The 18,337-nt window shown below is 43.7% G+C and overlaps 1 protein-coding gene across 1 annotated transcript in view; it reads right to left on the bottom strand.

Moving 5' to 3' along the window:
* PDGFRL (platelet derived growth factor receptor like) overlaps positions 1-10,629 on the bottom strand; it is a 68,160-nt gene extending 57,531 nt beyond the window's left edge. Inside the window, exon 1 of the mRNA XM_059384393.1 lies at positions 10,408-10,629. Coding sequence (XP_059240376.1) covers positions 10,408-10,615 — 208 coding nt within the window. The 5' untranslated portion in view covers positions 10,616-10,629. The remainder of the gene's footprint in view (positions 1-10,407) is intronic.
* Positions 10,630-18,337: the final 7,708 nt, after the last annotated feature.

Here is an 18,337-nt window from a genome sequence, read left to right as displayed (position 1 = left end):
AGAAGATTCACCAGGACAGATCGCATGTGAGGCCACAAAACAAGTTTCAGTAAATTTAAGAAGACTGAAATCATATCAAACATCTTTTCTGACCCCAAGAAAATGAAACTGGAAATCAATTATGAGGGGGGAAAAAAACCCTAGAAGAAAACACAAGCATATGGAGGCCAAACAAAATTTTATTAGCCAACTAATGGGCCATTGAAGAAATAAAAGAAATAAAAAATACCTAGAGACAAATAGAGATGGAAACACAGTTTTCCAAAATCTATGGGATGCACGAAAACTGTTCTAAGTTTATAGAGATAGAGACCTAACTCAAGAAGCAAGAGAAGTCTCAAATCTAACTTTAGACCTAAAGGGCTTGGGTGGCGGGCGGGGAGCCCAAAGTTAGTAGAAGGAAGGAAATAACAATGATCAGGTGAAAAGCAAATAAAAGACTAAAAAAAAAAAATACAGAAGAATATTGATGAAATGAAAACTGGTTCTTTGAAAAGATAAAGAAAATTAATAAGCCTTCAGCCAGACACATGAAGAAAAGAAACAGGACCCAAATAAAGAAAATCAGAATTAAAGAGAAGTTACAACCAACACAATAGATATAAAAATAATCACAAGAGACTACTATGAGAAATGACACACCAACAAATTGTACAACCTAAAAGAAATGCAAGAATTCCTAGAAATATAAAATCTTCTAAGAATGAAACAAGAAGAAAGAGAAAATCTGAACAGACTGATTACTAATCATTAGATTGGATGAGTAACCAAAAAATCTCAAGAACAAAAGTTAGAACCAGATTGTTTCACTGGTAAATTCTACCAAACATTTAAAAGAAGTGTTAATACCTAACCTTCTCAAACTATTCCAAAATACTGAAGAAGGATTGCTTCCAAATTCATTCTATGAGGAAACTATTACTCTGATACCAAGACCAGACAAACACTACAAAAAAGGAAAATTACAAGCAAATATTCCTCATGAACATGGATGCAAAAATCCTCCAAAAATATTAGCAAACCACAGTCAACAATACATTAAAAGTATTATACATCACAATGCAATAGGAATTATTTATTCCCTTGAATCAAGGATGGGTCAGTATCTGCAAATCAATCAACATGATATACCACATTAACAAAATAAACGATAAAAACCATATGATTGGGGGAGGAGTCAAGATGGCAGAGAAGTAGCACTCTGAGATGACATCGGGTAGCAGGAGAGCAGCTAGATAGCTTATCAAACCATTGCAAACATCCACAAATCCAACAGGAGATCTAAGAGAAGAAGAGCAGCAATTCTTAGTGACAAAGCATTTGACAAAATACAGAATCCTTTCCTGATCAAAACTCTGCAAACTATAGAGACGAAGGGTACATACCTCAATATCATCAAAGCCATCTATGAAAAACCCATAGCAAATACCATTCTCAATGGGGAAAAAACTGAGAGCGTCTCCCCTAAGGTCAGGGTAGGGATGTCCACTATCACCACTGCTATTCAACATAGTACTAGAAGTCCTAGCCTCAGGAATCAGACAACAAAAAAATTAAAGGCATCCAAATCAGCAAAAAAGAAGTCAAACTATCACTCTTTGCAGATGATAAGACACTATATGTGGAAAACCCAGAAGACTTCACTCCAAATCTGCTAGAACTTGTATAGGAATTCAGTAAAGTGTCAGGATATAAAATCAATGCCCAGAAATCAGTTGCATTTCTTTACACCAACAACAAGACAGAAGAAAGAGAAATTAAGGAGTCAATCCCATTTACAATTGCACCCAAAACCATAAGATACCTAGGAATAAACCTAACCAAAGAGGCAAAGAATCTATACTCAGAAAACTATAAAGTACTTGTGAAAGAAATTGAGGAAGACACAAAGAAATGGAAAAACATTCATGCTCATGGATTGGAAGAACAAATATTGTGAAAGTGTCTATGCTACCTAAAGTAATCTACACATTTAATGCAATCCCTATCAAAATACCATCCTTTTTTTTTTTTTCAAAGAAATGGAACAAATAATCCTAAAATTTGTATGGAACCAGAAAAGACCTCTAATAGCCAGAAGAATGTTGAAAAAGACAATCATATCAAAAAATGGGCAGAAGATATGGACAGACACTTCTCCAATAAAGACATACAAATGGCTATCAGACACATGAAAAAATATTCATCATCACTAGCCATCAGGGAGATTCAAATTAAAACCACATTGAGATAATCACCTTACACCAGTTAGAATGGCCAAAATTAGCAAGACAGGAAACAACATGTGTTGGAGAGGATGTGGAGAAAGAGAAATCCTCTTCCACTGTTGGTGGGAATGCAAGTTGGTGCAGCCTCTTTGGAGAACAGTGTGGAGATTCCTCAAGAAATTAAAAATAGAACTTCCCTATGACCCTGCCATTGCACTCCTGGGTATTTACCCCAAAGATACAGATGTAGTGAAAAGAAGGGCCATCTGTACCCCAATGTTTTTATAGCAGCAATGGCCACGGTCGCCAAACTGTGGAAAGAACCAAGATGCCCTTCAATGGATGAATGGATAAGGAAGATGTGGTCCATATACACTATAGAGTATTATGCCTCCATCAGAAAGAACGAATACTCAACTTCTGTAGCAACATGAACAGGACTGGAAGAGATTATGCTGAGTGAAAAAGTCAAGCAGAGAGAGTCAATTATCATATGGTTTCACTTATTTGTGGAGCATAACAAAAAGCATGGAGGACATGGGGAGTTAGAGAGAAGGGGGTTGGGGTAAATTGGAAGGGGAAGTGAATCATGAGAGACTACGGACTCTGAAAAACAATCTGAGGGGTTTGAAGTGGCGGGGTGGGGGGTGGGAGGTCGGGGTACCAGGTGGTGGGTATTATAGAGGGCACGTATTGCATGGAGCACTGGGTGTGGTGAAAAAATAATGATACTGTTATGCTGAAAATAAATAAATTTTTAAAAAGAGAAAGAAAACCAAAGTTGGCAGCATCACAATTCCAGACTTTAAGCTTTATTACAAAGCTGTCATCATCAAGACAGTATGGCACTGGCACAAAAACAGACAGACAGATCAGTGGAACAGAATAGAGAGCCCAGAAATGGACCCTCAACTTTATGGTGAACTAATCTTTGACAAAGCAGGAAAGAATGTCCAATGGGAAAAAAGACAGTCTCTTCAACAAATGGTGTTGGGAAAATTGGACAGCCACATGCAGAAGAATGAAACTGGACCATTTCCTTACATCACACACAAAAATAGACTCAAAATGGATGAAGGACCACAATGTGAGACAGGAATCCATCCAAATCCTTGAGGAGAACACAGGCAGCCACCTCTTCGACCTCAGCTGTAACAACTTCTTCCTAGAAACATCGCCAAAGGCAAGGGAAGCAAGGGCAGAAATGAACTATTGGGATTTCATCAAGATCAAAAGCTTTTGCACAGCAAAGGAAACAGTCAACAAAACCACAAGACAACTGACAGAATGGGAGAAGATATTCACAAATGACATATCAGATAAAGAGCTAGTATCCAAAATCTATAAAGAGCTTAGCAAACTCAACACCCAAAGAATGATCTAATCAAGACATGAACAGAAGACATAGATATTCTGGCAAAGAAGACATCCAAATGGTGAACAGACTCATGAAAAAGTGCTCCACATCACTTGGTACCAGGGAAATACAAATCGAAACCACAAGGAGATACCACCTCACACCAGTCAGAATGACTAAAATCAACAAGTCAGTAAATGACAGATGCTGGCGAGGATGTAGAGAAACGGGAACCCTCCTACACTGTTGGTGGAAATGCAAACCGGCGCAACCACTCTGGAAAGCAGTATGGAGGTTCCTCAAAAAGTTGAAAATAGAGCTACTCTATAATCCAACAATCGCACTACTGGGTATTTACCCTAAAGATACAACTGTAGTGATCCAAAGGGGCATGTGAACCCACATGTTTATAGCAGCAATGTCCACAATAGCCAAACTATGGAAAGAACCCAGATGTCCATCAACAGACAACGAATGGATAAAGAAAATGTGATACACACACACACACACACACACACACACACACACACAGGAATACTATGCACCCATCAAAAAACCCCAAGATCTTGCCATTTGCAACGATGTGGGTGGAACTAGAGGGTATTATGCTCAACAAAATTAGTCAATCAGAGAAAGACAATTATCATATGATCTCTCTGATATGAGAAATCTGAAAGGCAGAGTGGGGGTTGTGGGGGAACATTAAGAGACCTTTAATCTCAGGAAACAAACTGAGGGCTGCTGGGGGAGGGATAGAATGGCTGGGTTATGGACATTGGGGAGAGTATGTACTATGGTGAGTGCTGTGAAGTGTGGAAGCCTGACGATTCACAGACCTGTACCCCTAGGACTAATACATTATATGCTAATAAAAAAAGACAGTGTGAAGCTTCCTCAAAATATTAAAAATAGAAATGCCATATGATACAACAATTCCACTTCTCAGTATTTATAAGAAAATTAAAATACTAATTCTAAGATAGATATATACACATATATATATTTCTACCTTCATTGCAATATTAATTATAACAGGCAAGATATGGAAGCAACCTGAGTGTCCTTTGATTGATGAATATATAAAGATGTTTTATATATATATATATATATATACACATATATATAAATATATTATATATATAATGTATAAAGATGTTATATATATATCAAGATGTCATATATATACACACACATATATAAAACAATGAAATAGTACGCAGCCATAAAAAATGAGATTCTGCCATTTGCAACAACATGGATGGGACTAGGGTGTATTATGTTAAGTGACATAAGTCAGACAGTGTTAGACAAATATGATTTCACTTATATGTAGAACCTAAAAAACAAATGAACAAATAAAACAAGAGTGAAGGAAACACATCGATGTAAGAAATACAGGTTAGCAAAGCAGGGGTGGGGGGCAGGGAACAGGGGAATGAGGTGGAGAACAGGAGGTACAAGCTTCCAGTTCCAAAATGAGTCAGTCACAGGGCCACAAAGTATAGCCTAGGGAATAGAGTCAATAATATCGAAATAAGTTTGTATGGTAACTCGAGTCACAGCGGTGAGCATGTCATAATGAATGTAAATATTGAATCAGCACGTCCTACACATGACATTTATGTACTAATGTATGTTAACTATATTTCAGTAATAAAAACCTGGCTTTGAAATATTCCTTACAATGTTCATTCGAATAGTGTTGATTGCTCTTATTTAAAAAAATGTAATTGATATATTAGTTTCAGGTGTACGACCTAAAGATCGGATATTGGTATGTATTGTGAAATAACCACTCTGTTCTTGAAGCACTCTATTTGCCTGGGTCCTCAAACACAGCGCCGTCTTTGCTTTTGGTTTCTATTTTGTTTTTACCTCCGTCTCGCACAACTCCTTTTCAGTCTCTTTGGCAGTGTCATCGTCCTTTCTGGCATGACCCAAGTGCCAAGGGCTTACTCCTTCCAGCTCACCTCAGCCGTTTAGGACACTCAATCTCTAAGTGGCCTGACACAGCCTCCTGGGTCCCAGCAGCGTTTTTGTGCTGCCAGCTGCTGGCCTGGTCCTGTCCTGACTTTGCCTCGAAACTCCAGATCTGAATATTCTGGCGCTTACTCAGCACGGCCACTTGGAAAGCTAGCAGGCATCTCCAATCGAACGTGTCCCAACTGACCTCCGGAGGCCCCTTCGGCCTGGCTCCTTTCCCTGACTATGACAACTCTATTCACACAGTGGCTCAGGATAAAAACCTCAGAGTCCCACGTGGTTCTTCCTTTCTCTCCTGGGCCACATCAAATCCAGCCACAAATCCTTTCGGCTTCATAGAACCCGATCCTCGTCTATAGGGAGAAGTGCCTACGGCCACAGTAGCCACACCAGACCAAGGCACTTAGCACACGGACTATTAAAACCGCTTCCTGTGTAAGCTCCCAACTTCCTCCTGAGCACCCCTGCCTTTAAAAACCTCAGTCGCATCAGGGGCGCTCCTCTGCTCAAGGCAGTCCAGTGACTTCCATCTAATTCAGAATAAAGCCCCGAGTCTTCCTGTGCTCTACTAGGCTTGCCAGTTCCTGTCTCCCACCTATCAGTCCTCGGGCCACACGGGCCACAGGACCACCTGGAAACTGCTGCAGGGCTCCCCCACCCCCAGACCCCTCCTCCCCGCACCCCGCCTTGCCCTGCACACCTCTTCTTCCTGACACTTGCTGCCTGTGCGTCATCTCTCTGGCCAGGCCTCTGACTCGCCTATCCAAACCATGCTCCCACTCCGCTCCGTGCACCTTCTATCCTCTGACCCTATGTTACAGGTTGACTTGTGCCCACCAAAAGGTACACTGAAGTCCTACCCGGTGGTAGGGCAGAGTGTGACCTTATTTTGGAAATAGGATCTTGGTGGTTGTAACCAAGTTAAGAGGAGGTCCTCAGGGAAGGCTCTGATCCAATATGCTGCTGTTCTTATAAAAAGACACATGGCGTGCGTGGGTGGCTCAGTCAGTTAAGCGTCCAACTCTTGATTTCAGCTCAGGTCATGATCTCAGTGTCATGGGATCAAGCCTCCAGGCTCAGTGGAGGGGGGCGTTTGGTGTGGGTAGGCTGCTTCAGGACTCTCTCCCTCCGCCCCTCCCTCAACTGGCCACACTCATAAATCAATCTTAAAAAAAAAAAAAAAAAAAAAGAGAGGCACACACAGAGGGAAATGCCACGTGAAGTTCAAACACACATAGGATGCAGAGCACCTCGTGGCAACAGGGGGCAATCGGGGTGATTCAGCTACAAGCCCAGCAGCAGAAAAGACAGCCAGCCACCACTGGCAAGAGCCAGGAAGACGCCACGAGACCCAGCGCTGCAGACACAGCTGGTCCTGCCGACACCTTGCTTTCTGACCGCTAGCTTCTGGAACTGGGCGATACTCAACTTCTGTTGTCCTAAGCCACCTGGTCTGTGGTGCTTTGTTTCAGCAGCCCTGGGGAACGGATATGTCCGGGTTAGGATTCCTCATGCTGCTTAGCACTTCCTGCTATTTTTAGCTTTTCTTGTTGGTCCACTCACTGTCCTCCCCATTAGATTATGGGCACCAGAGTTGGGATCTCTCAACCTTGTCCAGGGAGAGGCATCGGTCCTCAGGACTCACTCGTCTGGCCATCACCTAGTCTCTCTGTTGCCATCAAACTTTTCTCGTTTATGACTCTAAGGATGGGAGATTATTTTTTATGTCAAACATATGGGCCAAGATCCCATGTGCTTAGAACCATTATTTGCACTCCTAAATGGTGAGGATTTTTATAATTCTTTTTTCATTATAAGGATTTCTGAGCTAATTTTTATACTCCTTTTCCAAGGAATACATGGAGATGCAAAATGCTAGAGTCCTGATTGAAGATTCATGAGCCTGTGTCTCCCTCCCTGCCTTAATGGTCGGCTATTTTGCCCTGGTATCACAACAAATTCCTGCTGTCCTCCCCGAGACAGAACCTTCCACAGGATACAAAACAAGCCCATGTGAGACTGAAGATCACATTCATTAGCACTGACCAAAGGTCTGGGGTAAATTCAACAAAACAGGAACAAATCCATTTTTATGGATGTATTAACTAAATGAAATATATTAAAACTATTTATGTAAATATTTATGTAAATGAAAAACCAGTAAGGGCTTGGGCTTTTATACTCTAGTATGTAAGAACAGCAGCACCATATGAAGAAACCCGGTGGGGACAGATTCCATACAAATGCTGACAATCCCGGGCTGGATGCCGGACCTGACTCTAAAGGGGGTCCTAGCTGTTTACAGTCTCAGTCCCTCACTTTCATGCCTCCTGAGTTGCAGGTGCCTTTCTGGCTATCATCCTTCATGAGACAAGATTATACTACTTCTAAAGATGTTAACAACGCATTTCAGATTTAGGCAAGGCAAACATTACTGGGGTAGAACCAGATGTAGAACCAATATGTGCTCGCAGGGTAACCTTCTACTATCAGAAGACCTTTTTTTAGAAATGATCAGAAAAACAAAAGGCAGTGGCCTGAGCTAAGTCATGGGCCTTGGGGCTGCGGTGTGTGCTCTGCGATGGACTGGGTGCACCTGGGTCTAACCTGCCCATCAGACTGACTCTGGACGGCTTCTATATATACATCCGTCTTTGGCTGGTTCCTGGCCCAGCCAGCCATGTGATCACTCAAAACAAAAACAATTATTCTTTTTTTTTTTTTAAGATTTTATTTATTTATTTGACAGAGAGAGATCACAAGTAGGCAGAGAGGCAGGCAGAGAGAGAGGAGGAAGCAAGCTCCCTGCTGAGCAGAGAGCCCGATGCGGGGCTCGATCCCAGGACCCTAAGATCATAACCTGATCCTAAGGCAGAGGCTTTAACCACTGAGCCACCCAGGCGCCCCAAAAACAATTATTCTTAATGGGTTTAAGAAAACATGGGACGCCTGGGTGGCTCAGTTGGTTAAGCCTCTGCCTTCGGCTCAGGTCATGATCCCAGGGTCCTGGGATGGAATCCCACATTGGGCTCCTTGCTCGGCGGGGAGCCTGCTTCTCTCGCTGCCCCTGCCTACCTCTCTGCCTGCTTGTGTGTACTCTCTCGATCTCTGGCAAATAAATAAAATCTTTAAAAAAAAAACCCAGTTACATAATTTAATGAAGCAGGTATACTTTTCTAATTATGGATTCAATATTTTCTTGCTCACAAGTCTACATATACTTTTTAAAAACAAAGCTACAGTACTATTAGCACACCTAAAATGTACCCATTATTTCTTGTAAACTAGCCTTTGTGCTCAGCTTTCTCTGTCTCGCCAAGGTTTCTTGTTTTTATGAATCACATTGGGCTTAAATAGAGACTAGCGGATTCAGGCAGTTATTTGCAATCATCCCCGAGGTCTGGACACATACTGGCTGAGAAAGACCCAGGAGGTAGTGGGCGGGCCTGCCTCCTGGCCCTTGGAGGGAGGCATCATGGGTGTACTGTATAACCAAGCATATGGGCTATTGTAAGTTATTTTGTCTGGCCATCTCCTGACCTAGTTAAAAAAAGAGAGAGAGAGAGAGAGAGAGAGAGAGAGAGAAGATACCAGATTCTGCATTTCTGGCACTTGAGCAGTCACATTCAAGGACCTGCCAGGAGCCTCTTAATAGTGATTTTTACAATGTGACCTCATGCCAGCTCCTCTCTGGGCAGAGTACCCCTTGCTCCTGGGACAGAAGCATTGCCCAGCTTTGATTCAGCAAGTCTCTAGGGCAGGAGGGTCCTCACCTCAGCTTCAAGCCCCAGGACCATCTTGGCCTTCACAAACTAGAATATGGTTGGGGGGGGGGGGGCACAAATGCCTCCAGTTTCACGGGAAATTCAGGAACTGCTGAGGATTGAGTAGTGGATAAAATGTGAGCCAGGTTGAGGTGATTCCAGAGTGAGGTTGCATAATAGCAAAAGCTGCTTTCAAGTAAAACTAAGCAAAAATCGCGGCTGTAGCGGAGGAATTCTGAGGGAGGTTCCAGGATACCAGGATGTACCAAGGGCCAAATGTACTATACCTGTAAATAACACTGTTTGAATAAATAATGGGGCCAACCCAACAAAAATCTAAAGTCATATATCAACATAGATACAAGAATACATACACACAGACACACAGACACCGACACACAAATAAAGCCTGACCCTGGTTGTGAGTCTAAACAACGGGGTAAGCCCAGGGGAAGCCCACACTCAAAAAAAAGTCCAAGAGGCACTAGGGAGCCCCTATGCTATACAAAAATGCATTTTCTTTATCTTTTCCCTATCAGTTAAGAAGTGCTAACAGCGGCTGGATTTTTTGATTAAGGAAATCTTGCAAGATTCAACCCCAGGGTGGTATACGAAAATAAATCAAGGACTGCCGCGGGAGGAGGAGGACACTTCGAATTTTGCTGAAGAATCAGCAATCGCCTTGCTGGGATCCTCAGAAGCGGAGATCCGGGGAGAAGGCGCGCGCGCAGAAGTGGCAGCGAGCCACCGCTCCCTGCTCCGGCCGCCGCCTCCCAGAAAGACACGTTGACACTGGGGCTGGACCAGGCGCTGGCGGGGGATGCTCGGGTTGCCCGCCAAGGGCTTTCCAGGAGCATCGGTGCGTTCCTAGTAGGGACCCTAAGGGAAGGGGTCGTGGCCATCGTTCCCGGGGGAGTCCCGAGGTGGAGAGGAGAGAAGAGGCAGGTGCACCGGGCAGGGCCAAAGCCGAGCCTTGGAAGGTCAAAAGTTAACAGAAGGAGCTGGCTGGAGGACGGTCGGCTGCGGGAGGGTGTTGGTTGGGGATCAAAGCTAAATGAAGGCACAAACTGGGTAGTCCCCGCCCAGGGTCACTCACTTTCCTCGAACGCTTCGTGCAGGAGCAGAAAACCAAGCAACAGCCAAACCTTCATCTTCAGGGCAAAGGGCGCACGGGCAGAGGTGCCGGGACCGTGGTCGGCGGAGCAGCCGACAGCACCGGGCAAAGGCAGGGGCGCAGGGGGGAGGCGGCGGGCGAGGGGCGTGTCGGGGCGGGCGTCTAGGGCGTCTGGAGGATTCGGTTTCATGAGATGGAAACCAGTTTGGGGGAAAAGTTGAGTTTTTCTTTTCTTTTTTTTAATTCAACGTTATGTGACCTCTCCTGCCCCCTAGCGGAGCAGTGGAGAGAGGCGCTTTTTCGTGCGCGGAGAGGAAGGGGCTAAGGGCGAGATGTCCATTACAACAGTCATTTCTTGAATTTCTCCACCTGGGCGGTTCACCAAGTTTATTGACTTCAACGAGGCCCGTGTAATCCTGTAGGTACGGATGGAGTCTTATTTAACCATAATTATCCAAGTATCACCAACACTCTCAGGCAGCGCCAGAATGCCCTGTAAAAAGTGCCCTCTAAATATTTTATTTTTTTTATTCCCAGGTCTGTCCCTTGGGCTAACAAGACCATTGTCCTCAGCAGTTTTTGCTGTTCCTCCGTATCTGGCCAGAAAGGGGCTCTGCACCCAGCCCTGTTTCTTCTGGGCACCGGCATTTTTTCAGCTGATGAGATGTTAAAATCCTGGGGTTCCCAAATGTGGAAGCCGGCCTTCCATTAGAGGGATCCACAGTAGGCCAGCTCCTTCCTTAGTTTCCCAGCAGAGGTTTTGGAGAAATAACTCTGGCCTTTTTGTTCAGAAGTCCCCTTACCGTGCAGGACACTCAGTTGGGTGTATGGGAGGGGCTGTGCCAGAAAACAGTTCCAAGTAATAGCATCAGTGCCTCTGGTCTCCCAACACATACAACATATCTTTCTGGGGTGCCTGGGTGGCTTGGTTGAAGCATCTGCCTTCAGCTAGGTCATGATCCTGGGGTCCTGGGATGGAGCCCTGCTCAGCAGGAGCCTGCTTTTCCCTATCCCTCTGTCCACACTCCCCCTGCTTGTGCTCCCTCTGTCAAATAAATAAATAAAATCTTAAACAAACTAACACATCTTTCCTTCTGAATCAAAATCAGTACCATGGGCTTCTTTTAAAAGTACTATCTCTATTCTCCCAGGAAGCTCCTCAGTTCTAGCAAACTCTTCCCCAGCCTTCAGGTTGGAACCCAGAGAGGTTCACTGGTGCTCCATGAACCCTTCCGTATGCTTCTCAAAGCATGCCAAGGACGTAAGTGAAAGGAAATAGTTTGGCAAACCAAAATATCCTCAAATGCTCCATGGTGTAATATAAGCTACTAAGAGTGGCGAAGTTGAGAGGGGTGAGAAATCGTGCAGGTTGGAGGAGTGATGGGAAATCTCGGGCTAGGGCTCGACTTTGGAAAGCAGAGGAGAAGTGAGGGGGCAGGTGTGCCTCTTTTCGGATTCCTGGGCCAGTTCTTGGGAGAGCGGGGACCAAAGCACAGAGCAAGACCCGGCCAGGCTGGAAAGGTAGTTTGCTATGGGAGTAGTGTGGGAAGGAGACTGAAGCAATAGCAGGTCCACAGAAGGCGGGCTGTGGTGGGGTGGAGAATTTAGCATTAATGAGCCCCTCTGCAGACCCCTATGATAGGTTTCCCAGCTTGCAGACCCCTATGATCAAAGCAGCTTGCAGGTACAATCCCCCAGTGAGCAGCAGGGTCTAGACCTCTAGCCCACTTCATTCCAACATTACTATTCAAGCGAACTTGATTCAAAATAACAGGAAGGGGACTTCTCCCTCAACACTGAAGGCAACGAATTCAGCACAAACCAGTATTCATCAGCCACTTAATGCCCAAGGAACCAAGAATTCCACCTACCATCACCAGCTCTGGGGCCAACGTTGCTCCTCCTTGGGTGCCGTGGAGAGAACAGTTGCCTGGGAATACGGGAGACCAGGGTTCGGGTCCTAACACCGCCGCCACCTCCCAACTCCTCCCCCAACTCCCGTTCACCTCTCTAGATTTAAGCTCTCTCCTTGGTAGAGGGAGGAAACTAGATGATTATTTCCACATGTGTCTACAAGGTGTTTGCTATTATGACGGTGGAGACCTCATTGCTATCGTACGGAGTGGATACCGTGAAGACAAGCATTTGAACCACCATAATGGGATGTGTCTCCTTGTGGGGAGCACACACAGGAGTGCTGAATCTGCCTGGTCTGCCCCCACGGAGATCCCTTTTCATGGGGACTCCACGACGTTGACAACTTCACTCTTACTGGGTGTCGGAGCCTGGGTTCAGTCTACATCTCCTCTCCCCGACTCCCCATAGTCGCCAGGCCCTGCCTGGTCTACCTGCTGACTGCACCAAGGCCACCCCTCTTTGCTGTCATCCCTCGCTCCATAGCCTCCTCGTTGGTCTCCCTGCCCCTTCTTTTTGCACCCCAACAATTCCAGCAACCACATGTGTCTGTACAGTCAAATGCTCTACCACCAACCACATCTGTCTGTGAATGATACTCTAAACATCTAATGCAATGGAAACTCTTCAAAAGTCCTCTGGGAAGGCTGAAACTCCCAAGTTCACTGCCTTGCTGGTCTCTCTGGCTGCCTCCCTTGGTGCCACTCTCTGTCATGTCCTCCACACTACGGGCACACCGCCTTCACCCGCCCCCAGGCTTCATTGTGCGTTCGCCGTTCCTGGGACTCCCTCTGCCCCAAATAGCCCACTCCCCTGTTACATACCTGCCTGCTCTCTCACCACACCCCAAATCCTGGCCTCTCTTGCCCTCCAAAACTTGGCTCAGATCTTGTCTCCTCCCAGCTGGGCTTCGCCCTTCTCTCATAATGGAAACTTCTATCACAGCATTTAGAACAAAAGGCAGAATTTAGTTGTGAATCTAGCTATGCTTCTTTCTCCTGCACCCTTCTAGGAGTTCAAAGGTAGGAACTGTGTCTTATTAAATTTTGTATTCCATTACCAGTTTCTGGAAAGTAATCATTGGTTAGGAACTTATTCTCTTCCAGGCAGGGTGTATTCACTGTTTCTTATTGATCCAATCAACAAGCCTATAAGGTAGCTTCTGTTGTTAGTATTGTCCCCATTTTATAGATGAGGGTGCCCAAAGTTAAACTTGTAGCTAAGTCATAACCCAGGTTCTGCCTGACTCCCAGATCTGTGGGTCTAACCCCTCACTCTACTCGCTAAAATGAGCTGCTGAAATCACTACGGATAAAATTTGTCCAACGGGGCCTGCCCTATAAACTCGAGATACCACTCAGTTGTCTCTCTTAAGCTCCTGAGACTAGCAGTGAATACACCGAGACTTGCCTCAGTGTTGCACAAGACGACAGGGCAGCCAGATGAGCGGAACTGCACATCCTTCCACGGAGAGAGGAAAACACACACCCTGTTCCCCCTTTTGTAGGAGCCGGAAGAGCAGGTGGCCATGGAAGCAACCATTAGAAGAACACAGCTATAATTTTAATGAATTGTTAAGAAGCCGAATGCGGACTGGAATGAAGCTTGAGAATCTCCTGGAAGCCTCAGACTCCAGAAGAGTCCAGATTCACTCAGGAGCTCTTTCCATCACCCCTGCGGGTTGCTGGTGAGGAAGAGCAACCAGATGGCCCCACACAGGAAGAGACTTGGCATTAACGATGCACTGCACTCAGTAGCTCCACCTGTGTTTTCTTTTTTAAAGAAAGTTTTTTTTTTTTTCTTTAATTCCTCAACCCACTTAAAGATACTTAAAACTTCCACAGAATTATATAGGACAGAAAATGACAAAAATAATAAAAACGGCTTTTCATGTCCCCTACCCTTCCCACTAGCTATGAAGGGTTTCAAAGGCAAAATGCACCACAGCTTCATTGCTGTCCTGTTGATAACTAGTTTGGTTGTTTAAAAAACTCTTTTACAAAAAAAAAAAAAAAAAAAAAAAAAAAAAACTTAACTAACTGTTGTGATCCAAATATCTAGATGCTCACGAGTGGTCATTCTACAAGAAGTGAAGTGAAAATGAAATTATTCAGCCAAAGGTCACGATCTCTCATATTTTTGGTGAATGTTGCCAATTTAACAAGGCTGTCCCTGCTGACAGCCAATTCTGCTTTCCTCTGGAGCAGCCCCCCCCTCCCGAATCACGCTACTCAATGTTTATAACCTGGAGTGGGGTGGGGGTGGGGGGTCTCATTATGCTCTTTTTTTAAGAAACGATTTCATTTACTTATTATTTATTTGAGAGAGAAAGAGCACCAGCCAGAGAGGGAAGAAGTGGGCACAGGGAGAAGGAGAAGCAGATTCCCAGCTGAGCAGGGAGCTCAGTGTGGGACTCAGTCCCGGGATCCTGGGATTATGACCTGAGCGAAATGGCAGACATTTAACCAACTGAGCCACCCAGGTGCCCCTCCTTATGCTCTTTTAATCCCCTTTCCTTTTGTTACTATTGAGAACGATCGTTTTTTCATGTTTTTATTAGCCACTTGTATTTGCCTATTTTTGAAAACCCGAGTTATTTTGATTACTTTCTTACAATAGTAGAATCTTAATATATTCTGGTTTGTAAGCTCTTTGGGTGTTATACATATCACAGACATTTTCTTCTAATCCTTTTCTGGTGTTTTAGTGTTGCTAATGGTGTCTTTCTTTGAACAATTACAACCAATGTTTAAGCAATTACATTTTCAGTAACTTTCATGGCTTCTGAGTTTTATATCTCCTTAAGTAGGTCTTCTCTGCCTCTGATTATCCAACTCTTTTATATTTTCACCTAAAATTTACATAATTTTGTTTTTATGTTTGGTCTTTAACCCCATCTATATTTTTTTCTTTTTTTTTTTTTTAGTATTACAGATTAGAAATCTAATTTTATGTGTTTCCATTGTTTGGTTAATGTCACATTATTATTTGTTAAATGATTGGTCCTTTCTCCATGGTTTTGAGTAGACTTTTAATGTGTATTAAATTACATGTGTACGTGGGTCCGTTCTGTTTTATTCTATTGATCTCTTCTATTGATCTTTATTTGTACCTATAGAAATATCAGAATGCTTTAACTGGTACTGATTTATAGCATGTTTTGTCATTTGTTTTGGCCTCCATCATTGTTCTTTTACTTACCATTGTACTTTTCTCTTCTAGATGAAGTGTGGAATCAGCCTGTCAATCTCCATAAAAATTTTATTGTTTTGATGATGATTGCATGGAATTCATGTTTGGGGGAAGAATGGTTATATTTACAATATTGAGTCTTTCCATCCGGGAATATTATAATATGAGCTTTCACCTTACTCAAGTCTACTTTTATGTCCCCATTATATTTTAATAATTGGTTAGTGCTGGTATTAGGACAACGGTTTTAGAATTCTACATTCCCAGGTATATTTTGTCCAATAGTCTTTAGCTAAATATTGGCTACCTAAATTTGTTTGTGTGAGTGTATGTATGTGTTTGTGTTTAGCTACATAGCTAAAAACCTATATAGTTATATTCACATAGTTCTATCTTTTCATGTGTCTTGTTTGTTAATAATAAGCAATAATAATAAGCAAGGCTTATTTCTTATTTTTACTTGCTTTTTTATTTTGCTATTATGAGTGACATTCCCCCAGTGCCTTGTCAAATTGGTTAACTGGTACATTGAAAATAATTTTGGAATTCTGCTTTCCCAACTCTTGAGGCAAAGTTGAGTATCTACACTTATCTGAAGTCTGCGTTAATAGGCTGAACTGTGTTCCCTCCTCCTTTCCAAATTTAAATGTGGAAGTCCTAACCTCCAGTACTTCAGAATGGGACCCTATTTGGAAATACGGTCTTTAAAGAGGCAATTACATTAAAACGTGGTCATTAGGGTGAGTCCTAAACCAAGATCACTGGTACTCTGCTGAGAGTTAATGTAGACACAAGCACAGAGGGAAGACCATATGAAGATACCAGAAGACAACCTCCTACAAACGCAGGATAGAGGCTCGGAAGAAACCAACGCTGCCAATGCCTTAATCTCAGACTTCTAGCCTCCAGAGCTGTGAGAAAATAGATTTCTGTCACCTGAGCAATGAGTTTACATTACTTCGTTAGGACAGCCCTAAGGGACAAATACTCCTTGAGGATGGGAGCGGAAGTTACAAGAAGTATAGGGGCTTTTCAAAAACACGTACCTGCTTCCTCACAGACTTATTATCCTTGAAGGAGACAATCTCAGGATGACTGAATTTGAAAAACAAAACTGCCAAAATTGTACATTTTATGGGTTGTATTTCACTATTAAAAACCCATTGGCTTCTCTTGGGTGAGAAAGATTATTAGAATCTGTTTGCCTTGGTCTTCCATTCTTCCTCCCACAATTGCTGGGATATTGGCCAATCAAAACAAGCATTTTCTTACAGCTCCAAGTCAAATACAACTTGAAGCCTGGTTTCCTAAGGCGTGATTAATTATTGTGCATTTGTGTCTGATCACCTTAATGGACCCTCTTACTAGTCCGTATAGCTTTCCACTGATTTTTTTTTTTTTTTTTTTTTGGTTTTTATCGGCAACAGCCACTTTCTGGTTCTTGGTTAGCGGCTACCTGTCTACTCCCTCCACCTCACTTGTAGGGCAGGCTTTCATGTCGGTCGCCCACCACACAGCCTCAGGAAGCCCAGAGCACCTCAGGGATGGGGCAAATGCAGGAGCCCATGCCTTCTCTGAACCATTAGATAAGGCCTGATGTAGGAAGAGGATGCTGCAAACACAGCAATGGCTCTTTAAAAATGGTGTCCAGGTGGCGCCTGTGGCTCAGTGGGTTAAAGCCTCTGTCTTCAGCTCAGGTCATGATCCCAGGGTCCTGGGATCGATTGAGCCCCACATCAGGCTCTCTGCTCAGCGGAGAGCCTGCTTCCTCTTCCCTCTCTCTGCCTGCCTCTCTGCCTCCTTGTGATCTCTGTCAAATAAATAAATAAATTTTTTTAAAAAATGGTGTCCAGGGAACCGGTGTGACCCTCGGGAGGAAACAGCACTATTTGAGGGAAGGTGTATTACTGCCTCTCTCTGAAAATCTGGGACAGCAGAGCCCCTAGCACTGGATTAACAAATGCCAAGCCAGAGAAGAAAGAGGAGTGGCAGACGTCACAGACATCAGGAAATAGAAGAGAGAAGTGAGTGGGTCAGGGGTGGGGAGTAGGCTGCGCCCGGAGACTTGGGTCTAGAGAAGCAGATTTCTTCCCATCGTCTTTAGAAGCAGAGTTGTTACACAATGTGTGTCTCAGGGATGCAGAATCAGTGATCCCTTCAGGTTACCCAAGGCCAGAGTTCAGCACCTCCATTATGGTTTCATTTGTGAGTTATTTTGTATGTTGCCTTTTCAATATAAATCTTAATTAGTAACAGTTGTCTATTACTGCTTCGTTCTGAAAAATCTCCCTACTCCTCTGCTCCCTCTACTCTTTCTTCCCCTTCAAAGTGGTGACGAGCACCAGGAATTTGTTAGGTCAGCGAAACAAAAAAAAAAGTCCAAAATTGGGACATTTCACTTCTTGAACTGGTCTTCACTAACTACACAAATATAACCAAGAAGGGCTCTCGGGTGGCTCAGTCTGTTAAGCAGTAGCCTTCAGCTCAGGTCATGATCCCAGAGTCCTGGGATTGAGCCCTGAATCAGGTTCCCTGCTTGTGCTCTCCCTCTCTCTGACAAGTAAATAAAATCTTAAAAAAGAAAGAAATATAACCAAGATGACTATTTTTTAAAATTAATATTTCGAGGTTTAAGCAGGAGCTAAATACAGCTTTAAATAGTGGTTTTAGATACTGCTCTGGAAATCCAATGGAATGCCCATCTCTGCTGATGTTCCCACAGCTTCTCCTCGGGAGACATGTGGGGGTCCCAGAAATTTAGTTTACTTAAAATAGGTGGAGCAAGCAAAAGAACTTTCTTAGCTTA

This window comes from Mustela nigripes, chromosome 18 (assembly GCF_022355385.1).
Source record: "Mustela nigripes isolate SB6536 chromosome 18, MUSNIG.SB6536, whole genome shotgun sequence".
Lineage (NCBI taxonomy): Eukaryota > Metazoa > Chordata > Mammalia > Carnivora > Mustelidae > Mustela > Mustela nigripes.
Note: the sequence above shows the minus strand (reverse complement) of the source record. Positions and strands in the feature narration are given on the sequence as shown.